Raw genomic sequence first — 24,653 nt, forward strand, 5'->3', positions numbered from 1 at the left:
AAGAGTGCCCAAACAAACCTAGAGTAATCATCAACAATGACACACACATAACGACTACCACCTCTACTTCTAGTTCTCATTGGTCCACACAAGTCGATATGTAAAAGTTGCAAAGGTTGAGATGTACTCATAATTCTTTTGGATTTGAAGGAACTTTTAACATGTTTACTTCTAGCACATTCATCACATACTTTATCAATTTCAAATTTTATATTAGGAATGCCTTCAACCAAATCAAGTCTTTTAAGGGTATTAAGAGTTTTTGTACTAACATGACCAAACCTTTTATGCCATAACCAAGGATCATTGTTCATTACACTCATGCAAGACATGGTGTGACCGGATAGAGAGTTCAAATTAGTTAAGTAAACATCTTTGACACGTCTTCCTTCGAGTATTAGTTCATTAGTAGTGGCATCAAAAATTCGACACATATTAGCATGAAATTCAACAACATTACCCTTATCACAAAGTTGAGATATACTAAGGAGATTATGTTTCAAACCTTTGACAAGCCGCACATTGTCGACACAAAGTAAGGATGACTTACCAACTTTTCCAATACCAATTACTTCACCTTTCTTGTTGTCACCAAACCTTACCGTGCCACCATCATACGCTTTAAGTGAGAGGAATGGGCTTCTATCACCCGTCATGTGACGAGAGCATCCACTATCCAAGTACCAATTGCGGTCGCCTCTCACCAAGCCCTACACAAGATTAGTTTTTGAGTTTAGGAACCCAAATGAATTTGGGTCCCTTTTTGTGATCAACATAACTTGTGGTGTCTTTCTTAATGTTCATTTCATTTAATGCTTTGGTGTTCTTGTCAATGTCATCAAATCGTTTTGAACATCCATTAAAAACATGACCATTGTCACCACAATAATTGCAAATGATGTATTCGGGAAGACCTACATACTTCCTTCCTCTAAAATCGTTTTTAGGCTTGGATGCTGATGATCAGTCCGACTGTTCCATTTGAAGCCCAAACCCGCAACTTTGTCACATTTCTCGGTTTGATTCGTGAGGAAGTTTAACACGGTTTGACTTCCTTCCCATTTTTCAGTGATGTTCTTAGCATTAACAAGTTCATTGGTCAAGTCATGGACACGTGAGAGAAGATGCAAATTCTTTTCTTTTTCTCTTTTAAGATCATCATCGTTGTCACTTTCTATGGACAATCTTTTCTCAACAATGAAGTCATGGGTGTGGTTGTTGAGCTTAGACACAAGATATATGATTTTTTCTTTGGACTCTTCATATTTACATGTCATCTTGTCAAGTCTTTTGTTTAGATCAACGACTTCATCGGATCTAAGGTGAGGAGAAGAGCTAGAAGTGCTACATTCGGGCATACCTTTTTGAAAGAAGGTAAGCCTATCATGGAGATCTTCTATTTCATTTTTGAGACAAACAACCTCACTCTTAAGACACTCATTTTCATTTTCCAACCATTCACCTTTTCTTTTAAACTTATCTAAATCGTGGTCGGGCAACTTGATCTTAGAGACTGTTTCTCTTAAGTCTACAACTTCAACAACAAGGTCATAGATCTCATTTTCAAGATCGTCTTTGTCCTTCAAAAGATCATCACGTTCCTTGGTTAGTGAGGAAACTTGCATCACCAAGGTAGTGTTGACATTTTCAAGGTCAGAGACGTCCGTGGGTGTCGACCTAAGACGCTCTAGTTCTTTAGTCAAATGCTTGTTTAACTTGTTGACTCTTTTGACTTCATTATATGCCTCTATGTGACAAGAATGCATCTGTTGCTTTTAGTTCATTTTTCATATTAAAATTCTCTTGAGCAATTTCCTCAATCTCATTTTGCATTATATCAAGCTTATTAGTTTGTGACCGACACTTATCAAGAAGTTGATCAAGAAGCTTACATACTTTCTCTTTGGAGTAAGTTCTAGCCTTGGCCTTTAGATGATTTACCTCGTTGTCGGAATCGGAGTCGGAATCGTCGGGGTTAGCCATGAGGCATCTTAAGTGTTCAAATTTTGAGGTTTTTGAGACTTTTTCTTTATCATGATTTGCAAGACACATTTTAGCCTCAAGTTCCTCCTCGATGAGTTCCTCATCTTCCTCGGAGTCGGACATTCCCCATATAGCACTCATGACTCTATGTTTATAGTCTTTTTTAACCTTTTATCTTCTTTCCTTAGATTTGATTTCCTCCCACTTGGGACATTCTTTAATTTGATGAGTTTTGTCACCACATTTAAAGCATCCCACGGTGGAAGTAGGTCGTCTCTTAGGAAAACGTTTTTTCGAGTAATTATTAGTGAACCTTTTGTTACCTTGTCCATTGACCATCCCGGCTAAGTTCCTTGTGAACATAGCAAACTCGTCTTCCTCCTCATCTTCTTCATCACTTGGAGAAGATGTGAGGGCGAGACTCTTTCCCTTTGATGACTCACTAGAATGCTTATCGAGATTAAACTCGTGAGCCATTAGTGATCCCATTAGTTCATGAAGAGATAGGGTTGACAAGTCTTTGGCTTCCTCTATGGCGGTGACTTTAGGTTGCCATTTAGGAGTTAGACTACGAAGGATTTTTCGAATGATGTCCTCGGACCCGAAATTCCTTCCTAGACTTTTAAGCTCATTAATAATACAAGAAAAACGTGAAGAGAAACTATTTAAAGACTCGTCCTTTGACATTCTAAACATTTCATATTGTTGCATGAGAAGGTCAATACGGTGTTTTCTTACTTGGGACGTCCCTTCATATGCAAGAACAAGAGAATCCCAAATAGATTTAGCCGTAGGACACCCGGAGATTCGACTAACTTCCCCCTCACCAACACAACGTTGAAGAATCGACATTGCTTTGGAATTCTTTTCGGCAAGCTTGAAGTCGTTCTCATTGTAATTTCTTTCCTCTTTTGTCTTGGTGAAACCGTTAAGAATATCGGTTTCCTCAATGACAAGAGGTCCATTTTGGATGATGTTCCAACATTGATAATCGATACTTTTGATGTAATGTTCCATTTTGAGTTTCCACCAACCAAAATTCGAACCGGTAAAGACCGGGATCTTGGAGTGTTTCTCGGAATCCATTACCCACGAATCAAACTCTAAGGGGATTAGCCTCTATCAAGAGCACGAGGCTCTGATACCAATTGTTGAGTTTATGGATTCAAGTACCTAAGAGGGGGAGGGGGTGAATTAGGTACTCTTTTAAAAATTTTAACTTCAACTTTATTGGATTAAAGTAAGTTAAGTGAACAAAAGAGATTAAAGGATACTTTGAATAATATTGAAAGATTGAACAAGTATCGCGATGAATGTTTGCTGAAGTATGAAAGCAACAATCGTTCTGACTGTATCTATTTGTCTCAGTTTGTGGAGTATTATGAGACCAAATACGACAAGATATGATGAATCGTTGCTTCTAAGTTTAAGCGAAACAAAACAAACAAAGTTACAATGAATGTTTTCAAGTATGAAAGCAACAATCGTTCGATGTATCTATTTGTCTCGAGTTTTGTGGAGTATTCACTGCAGACCAAATACGAAGATGATGAATGTTACTTCTAAGTTTAAGCGAAACAAAACAAACAAACAAAGAAAGAAAGCAAATGGAATTAAAGAGATAAACAATGAACACGAGTTTTGAATTGGTTCGGCAAATACTAAAGTGCCTACGTCCAATCTACCTTTTTATTACTTTCCTTTAGTGATCTACTCCGACAACTAAAAGACCCTTGTAATAAAAGACGCCAACCTACTCCGGTTGCAAAGCTAGTACAAGAACTACTCCGTTCTATGACAAGCTAACTCGCAATCTACTCCGATTGCCAACTCACAACCTACTCCGGTTGTCAAGAGTAAAAGACTACTCCGTCCTAAACTCTTCTAACACACTTAAAATGTAAAGGATCAAGTTTCCACTAACACATTCTTAACAAAGAATAGAGGTGGACAACTTTTACAAGATCAACACTTTTAAGCAAGAGAGTTTAGTATAGAAAAGCAAACAATGGTACACGATCGTAGAAACTGAAAGACACTTGAAGACTTTTAGAAGGATTTTGCAAGAGACACGATTTTAATCTTTAAAACACTTTGCAAAACATGAAAGAATTAATTCAGAAAGTCTTGGGGATTTATGGAAGAGGCACACGGTTTATATAGAGGAGGTGAGTGAAAGGATTGCTAGGGTTTTGAAGGGCTTTGAGGGGTCAAAGGCTTTGCATGTGAGGAGCAATAGTAGCCACCCAAACACTTGCACCAAAGAGGAGTCTTTTGCAAAGGTGAGAATAGAGAAAGAAGGTTTGAAAGATAACCTTAAATGTTCATGCAAAATCAGAAAACAAAGGATGTGAGACAAGTCACAAGAGACAAGTTAACACAAATATGGCAAAAAGGAACTTTTGTTTTCTTAAAAACCAAGGGATTGAATTTGCACAAAGAGGAAATATTTTGAATAATTCAAACCATTCTTTATTGGATACTACCTCCTTAAATAAAAATCTGAATTTCTCTTTGAAAATATAAGTCACGTGAAAGCATTTGAAAGAGAAAAGAAGCTTCAAGTTTTTACGAGTTGTGGCTCAGTCCACTCAAATTGCATTTACTTGTTAAAGCAAAAATATCCTGACTGCTTTCTATTACTCGCTATACTTAACTTTCTCACTTGTACATTAGATGACACACGACTAATTACGATGGGATTAATAACAACTTCAACACTTCTTAATCCAAGCTTGATTACATCATTAATCCTGAAAAGGTAAACTAAGATAATACAAATCAAATGGGCATGTTATCATCAACATAAGGAACCCAACACATTGCTTATTCGCAGGAACATCACAGAATGTATGTGTATAACAACTATCACTAGGCAAGGACAAGTGAAAACATCAGCTGCATACATGTACCCTATTTTACTGCTTGAGTTTTCTTGATCGTATACCCAAGCTATTTTCGCAACCAAGAAAAAGATGAATTTAAAAATGAACAGAAAATTGCAACTCCTTGTGGTGGTAAGAGTTGAGATATCGGTCTGTCGTGTAAGATCAACTTTAATAACCACAAATCAATAGGTTCCATGGCTTTCAGTAACCTTACAATGTAGACTATTAAAAAACTAGGTCACAAGTAAACCACTATTAACCGTTGAATTGAAGGGTTCAACGCCTAACCTATGGTATGATAACAAACTAAATACTTGAATGCCTTTGTCCAGTTATACTGATTTGAGACTATTAAACCATTTTCAGAAGTTTCGGCAATAAAATGAAAAACAAAACAAAAAGGAAAGAATAAGGCAGTAAGGGGAAAAAGCATCAATAATTTTTAAGAGGTAACAAGGGAAAATTTACATCCAAATATAAAACTGTGTCAACAATGTGATCCAAAGTACGCGGTCCTGCAAGATCTCCAGATTTGTTCACATGCCCAGTCTGTTGCAGAGAAAGATATTATTGTGAGAAAAGGTACGGATCGGCTATGATGTCGTCTATGTAGAGAATGTGAAATTGTATATATTGAATTGTGTTTAACAATGAGGAGAGTACAACATTATATACTGTTTACAGGATATCTAATAGCCTAGGTTTAGGGAGTTAGTTTCCTAGTATTAAGCTAGTAAATAGGGAGAAGATAAGATACAACCTTTGACTAAAGAAACTAGTAACAGAAAATATCTACAAGAATAATTATACTAATTATTCTCTAACATCCCCCCGCAAGACGGACGGCCGGAACGAGAGACCGATCTTGGACATTAGCATATTAAAGCGGGGCCGAGGAAGAGCCTTAGTGAGTGCGTCGGCGAGTTGATCATCATTCGCAATAGGAACCACACGCATTAGACCTGCTTGAACTTTCTCTCGAATAAAATGATAATCGAGGGCAACATGCTTCATCCGAGAATGGAACACGGGATTTGCACTGAGATTGATCGCTCCTAGATTATCACAGTAAATTGCGGGAGCGGAAGGAAGCACGATGTGGAGCTCAGTGAGTAAGTTACCAATCCAAGTAAGTTCAGCGATAGCATTAGCAACGGAGCGATATTCAGCTTCCGTGGATGAGCGAGCGACAGTTCGGTGCTTTTTAGAACTCCAAGAGATAAGTGTGCGACCAAGGTAAACCATATAAGCCCCAGTAGAAGTGAGGTCATCGGGAACATCTCCCCAAGCAGAGTCAGAGTAGGCATGAAGTGATAGGGGATTGTCACGATGAATGAAAATACCGTTGGAGGCTGTGCCAGCTAGATACCGAAGAAGACGCTTTAAGGCAGACCAGTGGCAGACGGTAGGCTGGTGCATGAATTGCGACAACTTGTTTACAGCAAATGCAATATCGGGCCGCGTGAGAGATAAATACTGAAGACTTCCTACAAGAGCCCGAAATTCTGTGGGATTGTCAAACAGTGGTCCATCACGAAGACAAAGTGTAGACGAGGAGTCCATGGGTGTGGAGCACGGTTTGGCATCAGTCATCTTTGCTTTGGCGAGAAGATCAGTAGTGTACTTGTGTTGAGTGAGGAATAATCCTTTGGCACATGGTTGAACTTCCACGCCCAGGAAATAAGAAAGGGGGCCGAGGTCTTTCAGAGAAAATCTGTTTGAAAGAGCTTGGATAAAGGAGTTTACTCGGGAAGAACACGCACCTGTCACAATTATATCATCAACATAGACAAGAACATATAAATCATAAGTGTCCTTAATAATGAATAGAGAAGTGTCAGATACGGAGTTGGTAAATCCCGAGGCAAGGAGGTATGAGCGTAGCTCAGTATACGAGGCCCGAGGGGCCTGTTTGAGACCATACAAAGCTTTCTTGAGACGACAAACATGTGTCGGGTTGTGAGCATCAACAAAGCCCGGAGGTTGAGCCATATAGACCGTATCAGATAGCGTGCCTTGTAGAAAAGCGTCATTGATGTCAAGCTGACGGAGTGACCAACCTTTGGTGACGGCAAGACTTAACAATAGACGGACTGTGGCAGGTTTGATAACGGGACTAAAGGTTTCATTGTAGTCTAACCCGGGTCTTTGGTGAAATCCTTTGGCCACGAGACGGGCCTTGTGTTTGTGGATGGTTCCATCGGGATTATATTTTGTACGAAAAACCCATTTACAGCCAACTATGTTTTGGTCGGGTGAGGGGGGTACAAGTTCCCAGGTTCCGTTGTTTTGAAGAGCATTGAACTGGACCTCCATAGCAGCACGCCATGTGGGGTCAAGGAGGGCCTGTTTCGTGGTTTTTGGTTCAGTGGTTTGCAACTCGGCATTGAGGTTGAGCTTATTAATGGGTTTAAAAATATTGTGAGATGCTCGAGTAGCATGCTTGGGGTTAGGAGGAGGGGTTGGGGAGGGAGAGGGAGTGGGGGTGGAGGTGTCGGCAGGGGAAGCAGCAGCTGCTGCCGGGGTGTTAGAGGGGGCAGGGGTGGAGATGGGACGGCGAGTATAGACTTTGGAGATGGTACGGTGAGTGTGAGGGGTAGCGGGTTCAGGTCTGGGTTCGGGGATGGGTTCGGGATTGGGCTGATCAGGTGGGGTTGAGGAGGCAGGGGGTGGGTTAGTAAGGAGAGGGAGTGAGAGTTGACACCAGGTGTCAGAGGTGGGAAGGGGAGTTGACACGGGTTGGGTTGCAAAGGGGTATGTATCCTCAACGAATTTCACATGACGAGAGACGTAAATTCGATGAGTGTTGGGGTCAAGGCACATATATGCGTGTTGAGTAGGAGAGTACCCAACAAACACACAAGCGATTGAACGAGGGTCGAGTTTATGATGGGTGTAAGGACGGAGCCAGGGGTAGCATAGACTGCCGAAGTTGTGGAGGTGATGGTACTTGGGTGCGGTATGAAAAAGGTGGAAGTAGGGAGACTGTTGAGCAAGGGTAGAAGTGGGCATGCGGTTGATGAGGTAAACCGCAGTTTGAAAGGCAAGAGACCAATAGCGGACGGGCATGGAGGCATGTGACAAGAGTGCTAGACCGGTATCAACTATATGGCGATGGCGTCGTTCCGCAAAACCGTTATGTTCAGGTGTGTGAGGGGGGGAGGTGAGGTGTTGAACTCCGTTTTGGGCGAGGTCAGGTTTGAGTTTTTCGAACTCACCTCCATTGTCGGAGTAAAGAGTAAGTAAGGGGCGGGAAAATTGTTTTTCAACGAAAGCTTTGAAATTGAGAAATATACGATGAGTGTCCGATTTCTTTTTGAGTGGAAATAACCATGTAAATTTTGTAAAGTGGTCAACGAAGATTATGTAGTATTTATAGTCATCAAACGAGTGGACGGGTGAAGTCCATAAATCGCTAAAAACTACCTCTAACGGAAATTGAGTGGTCAGAGAAGAAGCAGTAAAAGGCAATTTATGACTTTTGTAGATGGAACAAGCATGGCAATTATTATTCAAAGATAAATGTTTAACATTCAATGCGGAAACAATTTGATTAAAAACTAATGAATGGGGATGCCCAAAACGATGGTGAAGATCGGCATGGTGAACAGTCACGGTGTGGGCTTGCGGAAACGATTGCGTTGGCCAATAGTAGACACCATCTTTGCCGGAGCCGGTAAATAAATGAGCACCAGTATCACATGCCTTCACAACAAAAGATGTAGAGGTAAAGTTAATAAAAACATTATTGTCGTTGCAAAATTGAGAGACGGAAATAATATTTTTATGCATTTGAGGAACATGAAGAACATTATTTAAATGAAAAGAGGAATTAGGGGAGTAAGGAAGAGAGACAGAACCAGCGTTCGATATTGGTAGACCCGAACCATCACCAATAACTATCTCGTCTGTGCCATCATAGGGGTAGTGGAGTGAGAGATTAGCAAGATCAGCAGTGACATGGTGCGAGGCACCACTGTCAAGAAGCCATGGGGATGGAACAGGTTGCGGGTTAAGGGTTGTAGGGTGGGCTTGGGCAGAGGATGGTTGAGAGGTCTGAGTACGAGGGTAGGGTGGAACACGGATATCCGGATAGAGAGCTTTGAAGATGGGGCAGTAAGACAAGGTATGACCTTGAACATGGCACCATTGACACTTTCCTTTAAAGGGATTTTTGGGGTTTTGGTTAGGGGTAGTGTCGATGGCAGGGGTAGCAGGGGTACGTTGGTTGTGGGAGTGAGAGGCAGCGGAAGAACGGGTATGGGTAGCATGGGCCATGGGTTGGAAGGTAGTGGTTTGGGAGGCTTCGGTTTGCTGGAGAAGGAGTTCCTTACTTATGAGTTTCTCATGAAATTCAAAGAAACTAATCGGGGTATCGCGAGCATTGACGGCATCAATGACGGATTGATAGGAGGAGGGCAAGCCATCTATGATGTGGTCCGTAATGTCTTCCTGCGAGAGAATGGTACCGAGTAAGGCTAGGTCGTCAACAGTTTCCTTAATCTTGTTCATATACTCAGTAATGGTGGAGGTTCCTTTGGTAATATGTTTAAGTTTGTGACGGAGTTGTTTAATATGGCCGCGGGAGGGACGAGCATAGGATGATGCGAGAGCATCCCATGCTTCTTGGGTGGTGGTTAAACGATTTAGAATAGGACTAATAGGGGAGGCGAGGGTACTTGCCACAGCACCGAATAAGAGTCGGTCTTGCCTGAACCAAGTTTGGTACGCCGGATTGGGTGTGGGTTGTTTATCTTTGTCTTCAAGGAGTTTTGGTGGAGGGGGGGTGCCATCAATGAAGGATGATAGAGCATAACCTTGCAGTAGCGCTTCAAACTGAGTGCGCCATTGCCGGTAGTTGGATCCATCAAACTTGGTGACGGCATGAATGTTGACGAGCACGATTGGTTTGTTGGGCTCATCAGCGTTCGGTATTGTGTGTGTCGACATGAGGAAGTTGTGTCGAGGAACACGTTGGTAGAGGAAAAAGAAAAAATTAGAGATGGAGATGGAGATCGAACCTTTCTCCTGATACCATGTAGAGAATGTGAAATTGTATATATTGAATTGTGTTTAACAATGAGGAGAGTACAACATTATATACTGTTTACAGGATATCTAATAGCCTAGGTTTAGGGAGTTAGTTTCCTAGTATTAAGCTAGTAAATAGGGAGAAGATAAGATACAACCTTTGACTAAAGAAACTAGTAACAGAAAATATCTACAAGAATAATTATACTAATTATTCTCTAACAGTCTAAACTCTAAAGCGTGTATTACAGCCTTCAAATTCGATCAGTTTGGTACAGCCCAAAGCAATGGAGTCAAAATTAGTCGACATTTTAAACACCAATTCATAAACATTCTAAGACTACTTTTGTGCCACGTGGGTGTACAATTCAGCCAGCTTGCGGTGTTTCAACAAATTGTTCTACATTGGGGACGCCGACAATGGTGTTTTTGACAGCTTACTTGTTTGATAATAGAACAATTGTGTAGGATACCAAACATGGCACTTGTGGCAACTTCATTGTTTGATAAATCAATTATGATCATCACAATTCACAACCAAGTTGTACCTCTAGTATGCTTCTTAAATCTTAACACTTCTCATTCGTATGACTCTGAGACCGTGCCTTCTGACTATGCGACAATTGGATGCAACATAAGAAACAGGTTTTTAGAGGATATGTTAATTAAAAGACAGGACCACTATATGCCATCTACGAAGCAGACTGCAGTGTAATGCATGACCAAAAAGACAATCCTAGTTACTAGAGAACAATTCTCTCCTCCTCTCTGAAAAAACCCTAGCTTCCATCCATCAATTTTGGGGCTCCCATCGATAATTAATCGATGGTAAGCCCCAAAACTGTTTCATCTTTCAATTAATAGCAATGCGTATTTGTCATCTGATCAATAAAAGTCTCTCTTTTTGGGAGAATCGTTTTTCAGTTTTTTCTGTCCTTTATTTCGGGGTTTTTCCAGTTAATCCTGGATTTAGTTTCAATCAAAATATAGACAAGAGTAATTTGTTGGTGGTTCGTCGCACATTACTTCAACGGATACAAGTTATTTGTCAACGATCTATGGAACTAGTAAGAGGTATTTTTCCTTTTACAATTTATCATACGAAGGATCCCCTCATCAAAAGCTGCATGAAGATAGCGATACGAGGCGGAAAATTAATGGATCATGGTTTGAGATCCCTAGTTTACAAGAAATTTATTTTTCTTTGGTTTCTAATAGATTCGTTTTCAATTATAGTTATCCCTTGTAAGTGTCGTATGGCGCTCTATTAATGAAATTATTCTTCTATTTCAAAAAATGACAATCCTAGTTTGAAAAGCTCCTGGTCCTCTTTGTGCAGATTTATTTTTCGTATTTGCTAAATCCAACACGCTAATTTACTACTTCCTACACATTTTACATTCTTTTTCCAATACTACCCTTCACTTTAAAAAAACAAAAAATAAAAAAATCCCCAAATCCCTACTATTCCAGCAGCCCCGACAACCCTTGCCCACCCTCCCCTTCCCCATCCCATAGCGCCGATCATCTTCAACCCCGCGCCATCGACTCCATGACGCCGTCAATTCAACCTCTTCGCCGCTCATTAACCACGAACGCCGTCAATTCATCCCGCTCATAACCCGTGAACGCCGTCGACCCAATCCCTTACCGACACTGTTAACCCAACTGTTCACCGTCGCCGACCCAACCCTTTTGCCGTCGCCGCCGACCTTCCTCCTTTGCTGTCGCCGGTTGTCTGGTGGGGCGGCTGGAGGGACGGCGTCCTTTGTAAATTCAAGTTTCAGCCTTGAGATGGCATGGCACTCTCTGTTAGGGTTTTTAGTAGGTAAGAAATGAAAGGGGCAAACTCGGAATTAGACGGAAAAATGTGTAGGATTTAGTAATATTGTGTGCGGGATTTAGCATATCCCTTATTTTTTTATTATTTTTTTTTTTTTGCCAGCAATGGGCTTACAAAAATGATTCATATGGAAATATATTTGGCGTCCTACTAGATAATCAATAAAGCATATAAGGCAGAAAACAATGTGACACTATCATAACCCATTCTTACCGATATAACAGGGATATTTGTCTGCTTTGCAAAATGAAGCAATTCAATTGTACATTCCTTCAGCTGCAACAGGACACAAGTAAGATGAAGCCATGTTTTAGTGTTCAAACCAACATATTCATTGTTATTATACTTAGAGAAACGTCACTATTCAGGACATTAAGAATAAGGTAGGAGTAGGAAGGAGAAGAGGCCCAACTTAAATAGTCATGAAGTCAGACCTGAAAATAAGGATAGTTAAGCAATGTTTCCAGTGTTTCGATTCCTAAACATACCTGCGCCAACCCTCCACACTTTCCAATCACTCCCTTCAGATACATAGTTTGAATGGAATCAACCACCACAGCACGCGGGGAAAGAAGCCGCATCTTTTCTAAAACATCCTGCGTTAAAAGAGGAATATCTCAGGCTTTTCAACTGTGGACCAGGGGATATAACATAAACCCACTGAGCCTGTGTTTCAAGCAATTCCGTATACCAATATTGCCATCAATAAAACAGCTGATACGAAAAACAGTAAGTGTAACAAATTACGCGGACATGGGACTTTTTGTTAACTTCGAAGCATGCAAAGAGTATGAACATCTCTATTTTTGGGGAAAAGAAATGACCTGATAACTTATAGCAAACTGTTAAAAGAACTTGACAATTAAAACATCCATGGAAAAAAGGCATGTTAATGCAGCAAACTTACTGCTCGAGTAAAAGGAAGTCCCAAGGTAACAGTTGAGACATAAGCATAAGTACAGATAACAAAAATCTCTAACCAACCTCAACATCAGTGCTTCGGTAAAGAAAAAGGTCCTTCGTATTGATGCTCAGACGATCTGCTCTATCTCTGATTTGCTGAACATTCTAGAGACAGAACAAAAATTGCCATCTTGTCATTGATGGTTCAGGACTTCAAGCAATCAAAACAAAGAAGGTTTCACAGAGTCATTTATAAATCCAAAGTTAGAGATGCTGTCAAAAGGTGGAAACCAAAAATGAAAGGTTATCATATAGAACATATCGTAATTCATGTGTAAAGTATTTGTAAAGAACAGCAATACTTGATATGTTTAAACAAGTTGGACGGGTAATTAAGTTCTCACTCGTATATGCTCAAGAATTTTCTCTCTATGCAGGAGGACTTGAGTTGCTAACTATCTTGAACACTTTTAGGTCCCTGGAGTGGGTTTTCATTTCGCCTGACAATGTGTTCATTCTTAATGTTCCGGGTGTAATTCCAGAGCAGATATTTGTTACCACTCGTAGCTCGTAGAACGATGTCCTTGCTTGAATCCTCCTTGCGGTCTCCTGAAACGATGAACAAACTGAGGGCTCGGCTTTGGCCGAGCGTACTCACTCCGACGCTCAAGTCAGTAAACTTAGAGAGAAGTTGTTGTAACTTGGCTAAGAGTATATTGTAGAGAGATAGGGAAGATATTACCAGATGAATAGTGGTTATTAGGTTAATTTTTTGGATCTTTTCCTCAATGAAGGTTGAGGAGTATTTATAGACTTTTACCTTTTGTCACGTAGTGGCCAAGTGGCCAAGTGGCTAGCAGGTGAAAAGACCGTTTCACCCTCGGCCGATGGACCCATGGCAGGCCGACCGAGGGGTCTTGGATATGAGTACGCGGATATGTGTCCCGGCTGGCTAGTTGTCTGGCCGAGACCCAGGTGACAGGCCGATGGGATGCATCGGCTAGACTGTCTAAGTCGTTGACTTTGCTGTGGATACCCTTGACCTTGCTTGATATGTTGACTTGGTCAGCGGTGCAGAATATGCCCCATCAATTTGCCCCCAGCGTAGTCTATGCCGTGGTATGGGCTCCGATGTATGTTGAGCGTATATTCTGCGTAAGTATTTTTGCAAAATTTCTGGTATCGGCTTCTTCTGAAGCATCGGCGTGGTTCTTGTTAGGCCGTACCATATCCCCCCTCCACATGGATGCGTAAAGGGTATCCGATGTGGGAAAGAATGTGATGTTGGCCGAGACCGGGCCGAGAGTGCGGTTATTTTTGATTGCCCCGGCCGATGCTTCCGGCTTGGTCGATCATGTGGCCGGCGGAGAGCAGGTACCTAGGAATTTGTTGAGGGGAGATGAACAGGCGAAGAGATGTGAATGGGCGTGTTGAATACGCTTGGTAACTGTAGCATTGATGGACATTTAACTGTTGCAACGATTGACATTCCGTGGTTGCATGTCTGACACGTGTCTGTTCGCTAATTGGTTGACGCTTCATGGGCTGTGCCCTGATTGGTCCTTCTTTGTGGGCTTTTCCCTATAAATAGGGCAGTTACTCTGTGATTTTGGCCACCAAATTCATTTTCTCAAATTTTCTCCAAGATCTTCTTCTCTCTAAACTTTCAAGGGCTTCCATTTCTTCTAATCTTCAGGGTTTTTGATCCGGCGAGTGTATTTCTTCAAGGTAATCAAACAAATTCTCACCTCTTATTTCGTTAGTAATTCTTTGTGAACATGTCTTCGTTGACGCCGGACTAGTACTTCTCGCGCCGGGGTTCCCGTCGCGTTTTGACGAGGAGGGGATACTAGAGGCCATTCCGCTAAGGTTTGGGGGCCCTAGGTCTCCTCCTCCCGTAGTTGATCTGTCCCTCCTGGAGGAGTTGGAGGATGAGGATGATGCTGATGTTGTTAATGATGATGATGAGAGGGCTCCCGTTGATGGTGGGAGGACGATTATCCCGGATCATGGTGAGGCCTGCACGACTGGCCTCGACCGTGCATTTACAAATAAATTCGCAAGCGCCCGGAGAGACTCTTTTCGGAGGTCATTTCTCCTTCGGTGAGGGGTATAAAATTGTTATCCCCGAGGAGGGTCGGCGATCGCCCTCCCCGGTCATATCGGCGTGCATATTAGGCAGGTATCCGGAGTATGGGCTCGGTTTCCTTTGAATGAACACGTCATGGCCATCATCAAGGCTATGAACGTTGCCGTAGCCCAACTGCATCCGTTGGCCATGAGGACGATAGTCGACTTTGTGTGGCTCTGTCTCTTTAGGGGGGAGATCCCAACGGTTAACTTATTCCGCCGCCTACATAGTCTTCGGCCGTCAAAATCCGGCAAAGTGGGGTGGTATAGCGTATGACGGAGCAGGCTATGTCTCCGTGAACAAACTTACTTCTTGCAAAGACTGGCAAGGGCGATGGGTGTACGTCCAAGTGCCGGAGGACTACCCATTGCCTCGGTCTTTCCAGAGCCCCGTTTACTTACGGTGTGAGACCCGGGAAGAGTATGAGAAACACATCTCCCGGGGTAACAAGGTCAAGATGGACGCTTCGTTTGTCGCTCTTCATGCGGACGAGAAGCGGGCAATGCGGCTGTTTGATGCTGAGGAGGGATGGCTGCCCCCGACTCAGATTATTCTCCAGGATGAGCTGCTATGCCGCGTCGGCCTCATACCGGCCCTCAACTGGGGTGAGTGGGGTCGGTGTGAGGCCCACCTTTGCTTGTTATGCTCCTTTTTCAGAGCCTTGTTTAACTTCCTTTATGTAACTCTTGTTTGATTTCTTGCAGATCGGTTTGGGCGGGATCTGTCTGAGAAGGACTTGAAGAGGCTAGGGCTTGATAAGGACGGGAAGGTTGTCCAGCGGCGTCCTACGGCTGAGTTGCGTGATCGCAGGCTAGCCCCCAACGAAATCATGGAAAAGCAGACGAGGGGGTTGGATCAGGAAACGGCCCATGCACGGGTTCTCGGAGGCGTGCCGAGGAGATCAAAGAAGGCAGCGTCCAAGTCGGCGGCGGTATCAATGCCAACTCCCTCTTCGACCCCGGTGGCCCAAAAGGACCATGTGGAGGTCGTCAATATTACTGAGGGGGAGGTGGCCGTTGCTAAAGTCCCTTCTCCGAAGAAGAGGAAAGATCCACCGTCTGCTTCCAACGTTGCCGGGAGAAACCTGCCTCCACCAGCCCTCCAAATAAGAGAGTCCAAACTGGTACGGATCTAACTTGTGGTTCGGATTTAGCCGGTTCGTTGGACGTTCCTGATGACAGACTTTCTGATGTGTCAATGCATGGTGACATGGATGCCCTGTGTAAATTTTTTGTAGATCCATCATCGGCAGCCGGCGTTCTAACTGAACGGCAATCAGGGAAGCAGCCTGAGAAGGCTATTGAGAAGGCGGGTGATAGAAATATCACCGTTGACTCCTCCGCTCAGAAGATTTCTCCCACCGAGCTCGTGGCGGAGGGTGAGAAAATATATAAGAGGTTGGCGAGGTATACCCGTCTAACCGGCTCCCTCATCATGGAGCAGGAAAAGGCCACGGCCCAATCTGGGCCACTGATCGCAAAGCTCAAGCTTGATCTCTCTGCTGCGAGGGGGGAAGCCGGGAAGGCTAAGCGGGATCTCCTTGTTGCCGAGAAGCGTGTGGAGGAAGCTGAGAAGCTGCTGAAGGCCGAGAGGGCCAAAGTTGAGGAGGCTGATGCCGCTACGGCCAAGATGATGGAGGAGCAGGAAAGGTATAAGGGCGCTTACGACGCCGTGGTTTCCAAGAGGGACGAGTGGAAGGATATGTTCCAGAACCAGGCGGAGGCGCTCAGGGATATGCAGGCTATCCTTGCTCAAAAAGAGAAGGATATTGAAATGCTTCAAGATGATCTCCTCCCTAAAATGTGCGTTCAATTCCGGGACCAGGCCGAGGAGGCGGCCAAGGAGGCAATTAGAAGGCTCATCACCGACGGCTCCTTCCCGTGGGATAAATATGACCAGCTCCTGGATGAGATGGCTGATGCTGCGGAAGCAGCGGCTGCGGAGAAGGCGGAGGCGGCGAAGGCGGCTCAGATAGCTGAGGCCAAGGCGGCCTATGATGCAAAGGTGAAGGAGGCTGAGAGGCTAAAGGCGCTTAAAAATGTCGAGCCTTCTTCAGAGCCGGCCATCGAAGATGCCGCTACCGATGGGGGCAAAGAGCGCATAGGGAGGCGGGCGGTCGTCACCAGACTCACCTGGCGTCTCGGATAGCTTTAGCTGTTCGGGGGCCAACTATTGAGCCTTTCCTCCCTGCCATCTTTTGGCGCTTCAATTGATATGCTTGTAATCTTTTGCTTTTCTTTCCCTTGTTTGTAAAAAAAAAAACAAAACAACTTTCGTGGTAGGTTGTGTTTAGGCTTACCCCTATGGGGACGGCCGTCGTCTGTATTCTTCTTTCAGTTATTTTTAGCAAAGTTTGTCCCATTGGCCTTTGGCTTGGCCGAGGCTTTGATCACAATCCTTTGTTTGTCCTCTTGCGTTATTAATTGAGTGCCTTCGTTTTTACCTTTGGTATGGCCGAGGCAGTCTGAAGGTATATCTCAACGGTGTGACGTCTCCGACGTATCGACCGATGTGTCCCCGTCGCTCTTGGCCAATTGCCGAGGTGACTGGGGTTATGGCTCGACAGCGATTCTTCTAGCGTACCGGTCATTGTGTCCCCGTCGCTCTCGGCCAATTGCCGAGGTAACTGGGGTTATGGCTCGATAGCAATTCTTCTAGCGTACCGGTCATTGTGTCCCCGTCGCTCTCGGCCAATTGCCGAGGTAATCGGGGTTATGGCTCGATAGCAATTCTTCTAGCGTACGGGTCATTGTATCCCCGTCGCTCTCGGCCAATTGCCGAGGTAATCGGGGTTATGGCTCGATAGCAATTCTTCTAGCGTAACGGTCATTGTGTCCCCGTCGCTCTCGGCCAATTGCCGAGGAGGCGGGGTTATGGCTCGATAGCAATTCTTCTAGCGTACCGGTCATTGTGTCCCCGTCGCTCTCGGCCAATTGCCGAGGTAACTGGGGTTATGGCTCGATAGCAATTCTTCTCTTTGGGTGGCGATTATGGAGGGGACAAGCACTTGGATGGAAAACTTGGTTGTTTCTTCATTTAAGATCACGCGTTGGGGTGTCCACATTGGGTTTCGACACCTCCGCCGCTATACAAAGTACTTTCTTAAGTTGTCGGTGTTCCAATGGCTCATCAAAGGCACACCCTCCATGTCTGTCAGCCGGTATGTAACCGGCCTCATTTCTTCAACCACCTTGTAGGGACCCTCCCAGTTGGCCGTTAGTTTACCATGAATATTTCCTTTGTTGGTGGCGGCCGACTTTCTTAGGACTAGATCTCCTACTTTTAAGTCCCTCTTGTGGACTCTTCATTTGTAGGCTCTTCTCATCCGGTTTTGGTATCGCAAGTTGAGGCGTCTTTGTATCTCGGCTTTCTTCGACTAGATCCAGGGAGGCTTTAAGGCCTTCCTCATTTTCGACCGGGTTAAAGGTAGCCGTTCTGAATGTTGGCACCGTCGCTTCAATTGGTAGGACTCGCCGGATCCGTAGACTAAGTGGAAAGGAGTGTACCCCGTTGCTTCTTTCTCGGTGGTCCGTAGGGACCACGGGGACGCCGGTAGCTCATCGCCCATCTTCCTTTAAGGTCTTCCACTGTCTTCTTCAAACCGTTGAGGATTGTCTTATTGGCTGCCTCCGCCTGTCCGTTGCTCTGTGGGTGGCAGACGGAGGAGTACGCATACTTGATGCCAAGCTCTTCTAACCAGTTCATTACCAGGTCACTCCAAAATTCTCGGCCGTGGTCAAATACCATGACTTGGGGCAATCCAAAACGGGTTATAACATTCTCCCAGATTACCTTTCTGACGACCGCTGTGGTCTTCGCCAGATCGCTACGCCTTCAACCCATTTGGTGAAGTAATCAACGGCGACGATCAAGAACTTCCTTCCTCCGGAGGTCGTTGGGAACGGCCCTAGCATATCCATCCCCACATCGTGCGAAAGGAAGGGGGCTAAGCACCGGTTGTAGGTCTCGGGAAGGAGCATGTATCACCGGGGCATGCATCCGCGGTTCGTGCACCTCTTGGTCTTCGTTCGGAGTCTTGAAGCATGGTGGGCGAAGTAGCCGGCTCGGAGAGCTTTGTGGGCTAGTGTTCTTGCCCCCATGTGGTGTCCGCATATGCCCTCGTGAATCTCTGTCAGTATTAGTTCTGCGTCGGTCGGACCGACACATTTCAAGAGTGGTCTTATTACGGACCTTCTGTATAGTTCCCCTTCGAATACCAAGTACCTGGCGGCGATCCTTTTGAGCTTAGCCGAGAGATTGCGGTTATCCGGCAACTCACTTGTGAGTTTGTATTTCATTATCGGAGTCATCCATGTCGTCTCGGCTTCCACGTTCCCCACCATGCCGATGGTCTCAGTGATGCTCTTCGCATTCCTGATGTCTACCAAAGACGGTTGCCGACGTTCTTGACGGTTGGTGGCAAGTTTTGAGAGAGCGTCGGCTCGGTTGTTCTCGGACCTGGGGACACATTGGATTTGGAAAGATTTCAATTTTGCTATGTCAGCTTTTACCCTTTCCAGGTATCTTACCATCCCGTCATCCCGAGCCTCAAACTCTCCTCTGATTTGGTTAGTAACCAAAAGTGAGTCTGTCTTCAACACAATGTGTTCGCGCCTCCGTGGCTCGGCCATCTCGACTCCGGTTATCACCGCTTCGTATTCGGACTCGTTGTTCGAGGCCGAGAAGGTAAATTTCAAGGCGTACTCAAACTCGTCTCCGTTTGGGCTGATGATAAGGATGCCGGCTCCCGAGCTGTTCGTCGTGGAGGAGCCGTCGGTTTAAACCTCCCATACACCTGGGTTTGGTTCTTCTTGATATGTGCATTCGGCCAGGAAATCTGCAAGTGCTTGTCCCTTTATCGAGGGCCTTGGTTTGTACTGAATGCCGAAACCAGAGAGTTCCACTGCCCATTTGATAAGCCTACCGGATTGTTCGAATTTCTCCAAAGCTTTCTCCAATGGTTGGTCGGTCAGGACCGTCACGGGGTGTGCGTCGAAGTAGGGTTTTAACTTCCTTGCGGCAACGACGACGGCGAAAGCTGCTTTTTCAATTAGCGGGTAATTCCTCTCGGCCGGCAACAGTGTATGGCTGACAAAGTAGATTGGGTGTTGCTGTTTGTCTTCTTCCCTGATGATCACGGCGCTGACCGTGGCCGAGGTAACTGATATGTACAGGCAACAGTGTATGGCTGACAAAGTAGATTGGGTGTTGCGGGTTTTCATTTCGCCTGACAATGTGTTCATTCTTAAAATGAGTTAAAAAAGTTTGTAAGCAGTTTCTCATTGCTATAAATTATAATAGATTGTTTAGCTTCTTGAATGGTTTATCAACTTACAGTAACCAGGACATGATCCAGAAATCCCCAAGCTTCCCTATCAAATGCCCAAGTCTACAGTCAGTTGCCCAAAATTGGACAGTGTATATTCTGCCCGTAGTTTAAAAGACGTGAAGCGAAAGCACGCACCTCTGTGACACGAGATGCATCGTTCTTTTAAACAAATTACTATTTTCAAGATCTGTGCAATATTTGCTTGTCTGAATATTTTCAAGAGGGTTAATATGCAAGGGAGTGAGCACTAGGGATAATCTGCCCAAGAGAAGGGTATACTAAAAGTGAGAAATAATATATAATTGCATAGTAGTGTGCCTCGCGACGCCTTGTTGATAAGGCATACTTAAGGTGCACCAGGGCGTTTGGACTAATGCCGCACTTGCTTATTCCTCCTGCCACAGGTTGACAGCTTCTGTTCTAAAGGTAAACAAAATTTCTTAGTTCATTTAAATCTGTTACTGTGGTATTAATTTTCTAACATCCAAAACACCTTCACGACTCCTGAAAAGGTTATATTTCCATGGTAACAAATCCGAGCTATAATACCGCATCTCGACTGTTTTAAAAGTCTAGAAGGTTACCGTGACTTCATGCATGATTGAAATGAAAGCATGGCTATCGATTCTAAAATCACGATTGAAACCGAGGTTTAATGCCATGAATATCCCTTACTCCTTTGTAAACAAACATTACTTTAGCATTATGTCTTTTCCCAAGACGAGTGATATATTCTTGCCCACCAACATAGTAGGTGCTAAACTTTCGCAGCATTTACAGCAATATAATAGTGAAAGGTAAAGTTGCTTCTACTGCACTAACCTCTTCGCCACATATGTAGGACACAGGCCCTGATCCTCCAACGTCACAGCTTTCCGCTATAAGTGCAGCCATCTTCATTTTGAAGCACAACACGTTAGTGAAATGTATCTAGAGAGACTACTTAAGCAGGTTTAATTTGATAAAACGTGAAATTACTTGTAATGCCAATGTACTCTTGCCCACACCAGGATTCCCACCAACGAAAATCATAGAACCTATAACAACCAAAAAGAAATTTTGTTACAAGAGTGTGTACTACATTCTGAGCACGCTCTTCTTGGGTAACTGCAAATTAATGTAAAGCTCGTAGAAAGCGAGAGAAATAAAGATATAGCAATGTAAATGTCATGTGAAAATCTTTAGGATAATTCAAGATTTCTCTAGGAAAGGAAAAACGAGACATGAGCAAACAATTTTAGTCAAGTGATTAATGGGGATGACGATAATTGCACTACTCCTTCGCCTCACAGTGATACTTTAATAAGCAAGTAGCATGAGCATTCTTATGTCTATACTCCTTACTTTGATAAACGTTTTAGTCAAGTCGCCCGAAGCATTAATTCTTGTAGTGCGAACATAATTTCTATCTTTGCAAGACATAATCTTAATCATTAACAAGAACTCCACATTCAATTAATTAAATTGCAGAGAATATGTAGGACAATGAAAACAACCAGAAAAGTACTTATACTCGGAAACAAGAGCCAACTATTTAGGCACTAAAGTACCACTATCGCGAGTAGAAATGAACTAAAATTCAAAGACCTCTAAATCCCCCTTCATTCAGGTATTACAGCATTGTCAATGGCTCAAACTTTCTTCACCCCGTGAGTATATCATGCTAGAATACAACATTAGTACGGAATAACAGTCAACGATACATATGATGCAACATAGCAAAATTGGAAACTCGATTTATACCTGGCACAACACCACCACCAAGCACCGTATTAACTTCTGCTCCTACCAAGCCAGGCCTGAAAAACAGTCAAATTTCGGCCCTCATTCTCAGCATTAAGCAAACTAATTAGGCTGCTAGCAATGCAGTAATGTACCAAAAAACCGCGATAATTGAATCGCGGCCTAACAACACCTAATCAAATCAAACACAAAATTAACAAACAAATTTCATATTTTGAATAAACTTAAAAAAAAAAAAATATGATCTTCTCAATTCTTCTGGACTGAAACTATTTGAACTGAACTGAATTTATAAAATCCGACTTGAACTACTCCCTCCGTCCCGGTCAATTGTTGTCCTTTCGTTTTGGCACAAAGACCAAGGAATGAGGAAAAGGCCAATAACTAAATGACAAGTGGAACAAATTGAATGAGAATGATAAAATTACTCATCAAGTTCATTCTTAAAATAGAAAGGACAACAAATGACTAAGACACCCAAAATGGAAAAGGACAACAAATGACCGGGACGGAGGGAGTAAAACTTACAATCGAATACGCTTTTCAGAATGATTAATCCCTGGATTCACATCTTGGCCAACCATTTGGTCAGGCATCCACGAACTTTTGATCACTTTATCAGAAACCTCAGACTCATTAACACTCCGATTAAATTTACCGCCCTCATTTTCCGACACCGAAAACGGTAAAAAACTCTTCACCAAATCCGACCACAACGTGGCCCGATTATCCACACCCACGGCCACTTTACCATCACTAGTTACAGGTTTAATTGAACAAACCCTAACACTAGGTTCAGAAATCGGTTCTTGGGGTGAGGAATTCTGTTCGGATACCCTATCGATGTCGTTGGAAGGCGATTCGGGTGATGAATTAGGGGTAATTGAATCATCTGAATGAAATGGCGGGAAAAATTAGGGTTTAGTGAGGGGAGAATAAGGTTGAATTTGGGGGAATTACGAAGAAGGGAAGATTGTGAACGGCGAAGGATAGTAAATGCTGTCATTTTTTTGAAGGTTGAAAACTTGCATATGAGACTGATGATGATGATGATGATGAGAGTGTTTATACTTTATACTCCCTCCATTCAACTCCACTTTGCAACATTGCTTTTTGCGCGGTATTAAGAAACGGATTAAAAAAACTATTAAAAGTACATAGGGAAAGGGAATGGTGGGGTTAAAGATATTAAAAAAATATAAAGGTGAGTTTTATGGTGGATTTGTGTGGGGTATGAATGACATTTTTTGTAAATATAGATTTTCTATAAGGATAGAAAAGTCTTTTACATGTCCAAATAAGGAAACATGTAAAGTGGAGTTGAATGGACGGAAATAGAATACTTGTAAAGTGGAGTTGAATGGAGGGAGTATAGAGTATAAACAGTTGAATTTGCAGAAACGCGCGAAAATAACGAGGGAGGCTATGTGATAGAGACAGGCTAGAGTTGACGTGGTCTAAATAGGAGCCGCTTACATCACTTACATGTAATTCGTGCCCGTCTCAAACATGACCAACAGGCTATATTCGTTTAAAGTGTAAACGGTTCAAATATGTTATCATTTATTACTCCCTCCATTCAACTTCACATTGTCATTATCTATTTTGTACACTATTCATAGTTAAACATTCAATTTCAATTTTCTCCCAATACATAAGTGAAAATATATTCATGTGAGATCTTGTTTTATTCGTCTTTACGAGTACAATAAAAATTTCTAACTTTTGTATTTTTCGCAAATACGTAGCTAACGATATTTAGCGCGTAAAAGACGCGTTGGCAAACGTGAAAAAAGAAAGTGGTAGTGTGGAGTTGAATGGAGGGAGTATATAATAAGACATGATAACATCTCACTTGTTGTTTGTCTTATTATGAAGGTGGTGTGATATTTGACTCGTCTGTAATTTTAGACGGATAGTGTAAAGTGAGAATTAGTGATTAGACAGAGATGTTAATCGGGTCAATTTTAGGTCTAATCAAGTTGGATTGAAACAGATCATATTGAAATGACGAGATCAGGTCATAACGGATTAATCGACTCTTTCAGATCGAGTCGAGTTCAAGTCATGTCGTTATTTGTTCGGATCGTTTCATAGTGAGCTTGGAGTGCTAATCATGGGTTGTATCGGGTTGCAAGTCGACTTGACAAAATTGTCCGATCCAAATGATCGCCCCGAATAACCCAACTCGGCACCTGAACCTGACTTAAACCCAAATTGATCTGATTCAGTATAACTCGACCCGAGTGTTTATTGTTGCAAATTGAATTCTTATTCACAAATAACTTAATAATAGTGGACCCGAATCTGAATTGACTGGCCTAATCCAACCCGACACGGAGTGTTCAAACTCAAAATGACCATACCCGATTAACCTGTTTGAAATAGCTTTACAACGTTGGGCTTGTGAGTTGTGACTCTACGAGGGACTTGGAGGTGATCCTAATTCAGGGGGTTCATCCATATAGGATTTGGTTGAATTGGACCGTCGGATAACACATAGTTGGATATTAGTCTTATTGAATCCATCCCAAACCCAACGTTGTCATCCGAAACATTTGTAAATGATCAATGTCGAAGTAAATTGATTAAGATAAATAGAATAACCATAAATCGAAATATTCCTATAACTTAATGATTGATTATAAATCTTCAAGAGTATTTGATTTATTTTTATTTTTCCTAAGATTAATGAGGTGTTATTAGTTAAAATTAGCAAATGTTGTTTTTATCTGAGAAAACGTCATGAACAGATAACAAAGTATATTCCAATGAAATTCCAAATTTTGGCGAATTAATGTT

General features: G+C 43.0%; 2 protein-coding genes across 2 annotated transcripts in view; both read right to left on the reverse strand.

Annotated features, from left to right (window-relative positions):
* The window catches only part of LOC141610951 (uncharacterized), a 33,674-nt gene extending 10,562 nt beyond the window's left edge, over positions 1-23,112 (reverse strand). The window contains exons 1-8 of the mRNA XM_074429271.1: positions 22,380-23,112; positions 21,852-21,907; positions 21,087-21,145; positions 20,931-21,002; positions 12,730-12,813; positions 12,234-12,341; positions 11,959-12,021; positions 5,340-5,420 (exon numbers count right to left, since the gene is read on the reverse strand). Of these exons, the coding sequence (XP_074285372.1) occupies positions 5,340-5,420; positions 11,959-12,021; positions 12,234-12,341; positions 12,730-12,813; positions 20,931-21,002; positions 21,087-21,145; positions 21,852-21,907; positions 22,380-22,447 (591 nt within the window). The 5' untranslated portion in view covers positions 22,448-23,112. The remainder of the gene's footprint in view (positions 1-5,339; positions 5,421-11,958; positions 12,022-12,233; positions 12,342-12,729; positions 12,814-20,930; positions 21,003-21,086; positions 21,146-21,851; positions 21,908-22,379) is intronic.
* Positions 1-24,653, reverse strand: part of LOC141610949 (nuclear poly(A) polymerase 4-like) — a 125,009-nt gene that overhangs the window by 97,706 nt on the left and 2,650 nt on the right. The gene's annotated exons all lie outside the window — the stretch shown is intronic.

The sequence above is a fragment of the Silene latifolia genome, chromosome 11, assembly GCF_048544455.1.
Source record: "Silene latifolia isolate original U9 population chromosome 11, ASM4854445v1, whole genome shotgun sequence".
NCBI lineage: Eukaryota > Viridiplantae > Streptophyta > Magnoliopsida > Caryophyllales > Caryophyllaceae > Silene > Silene latifolia.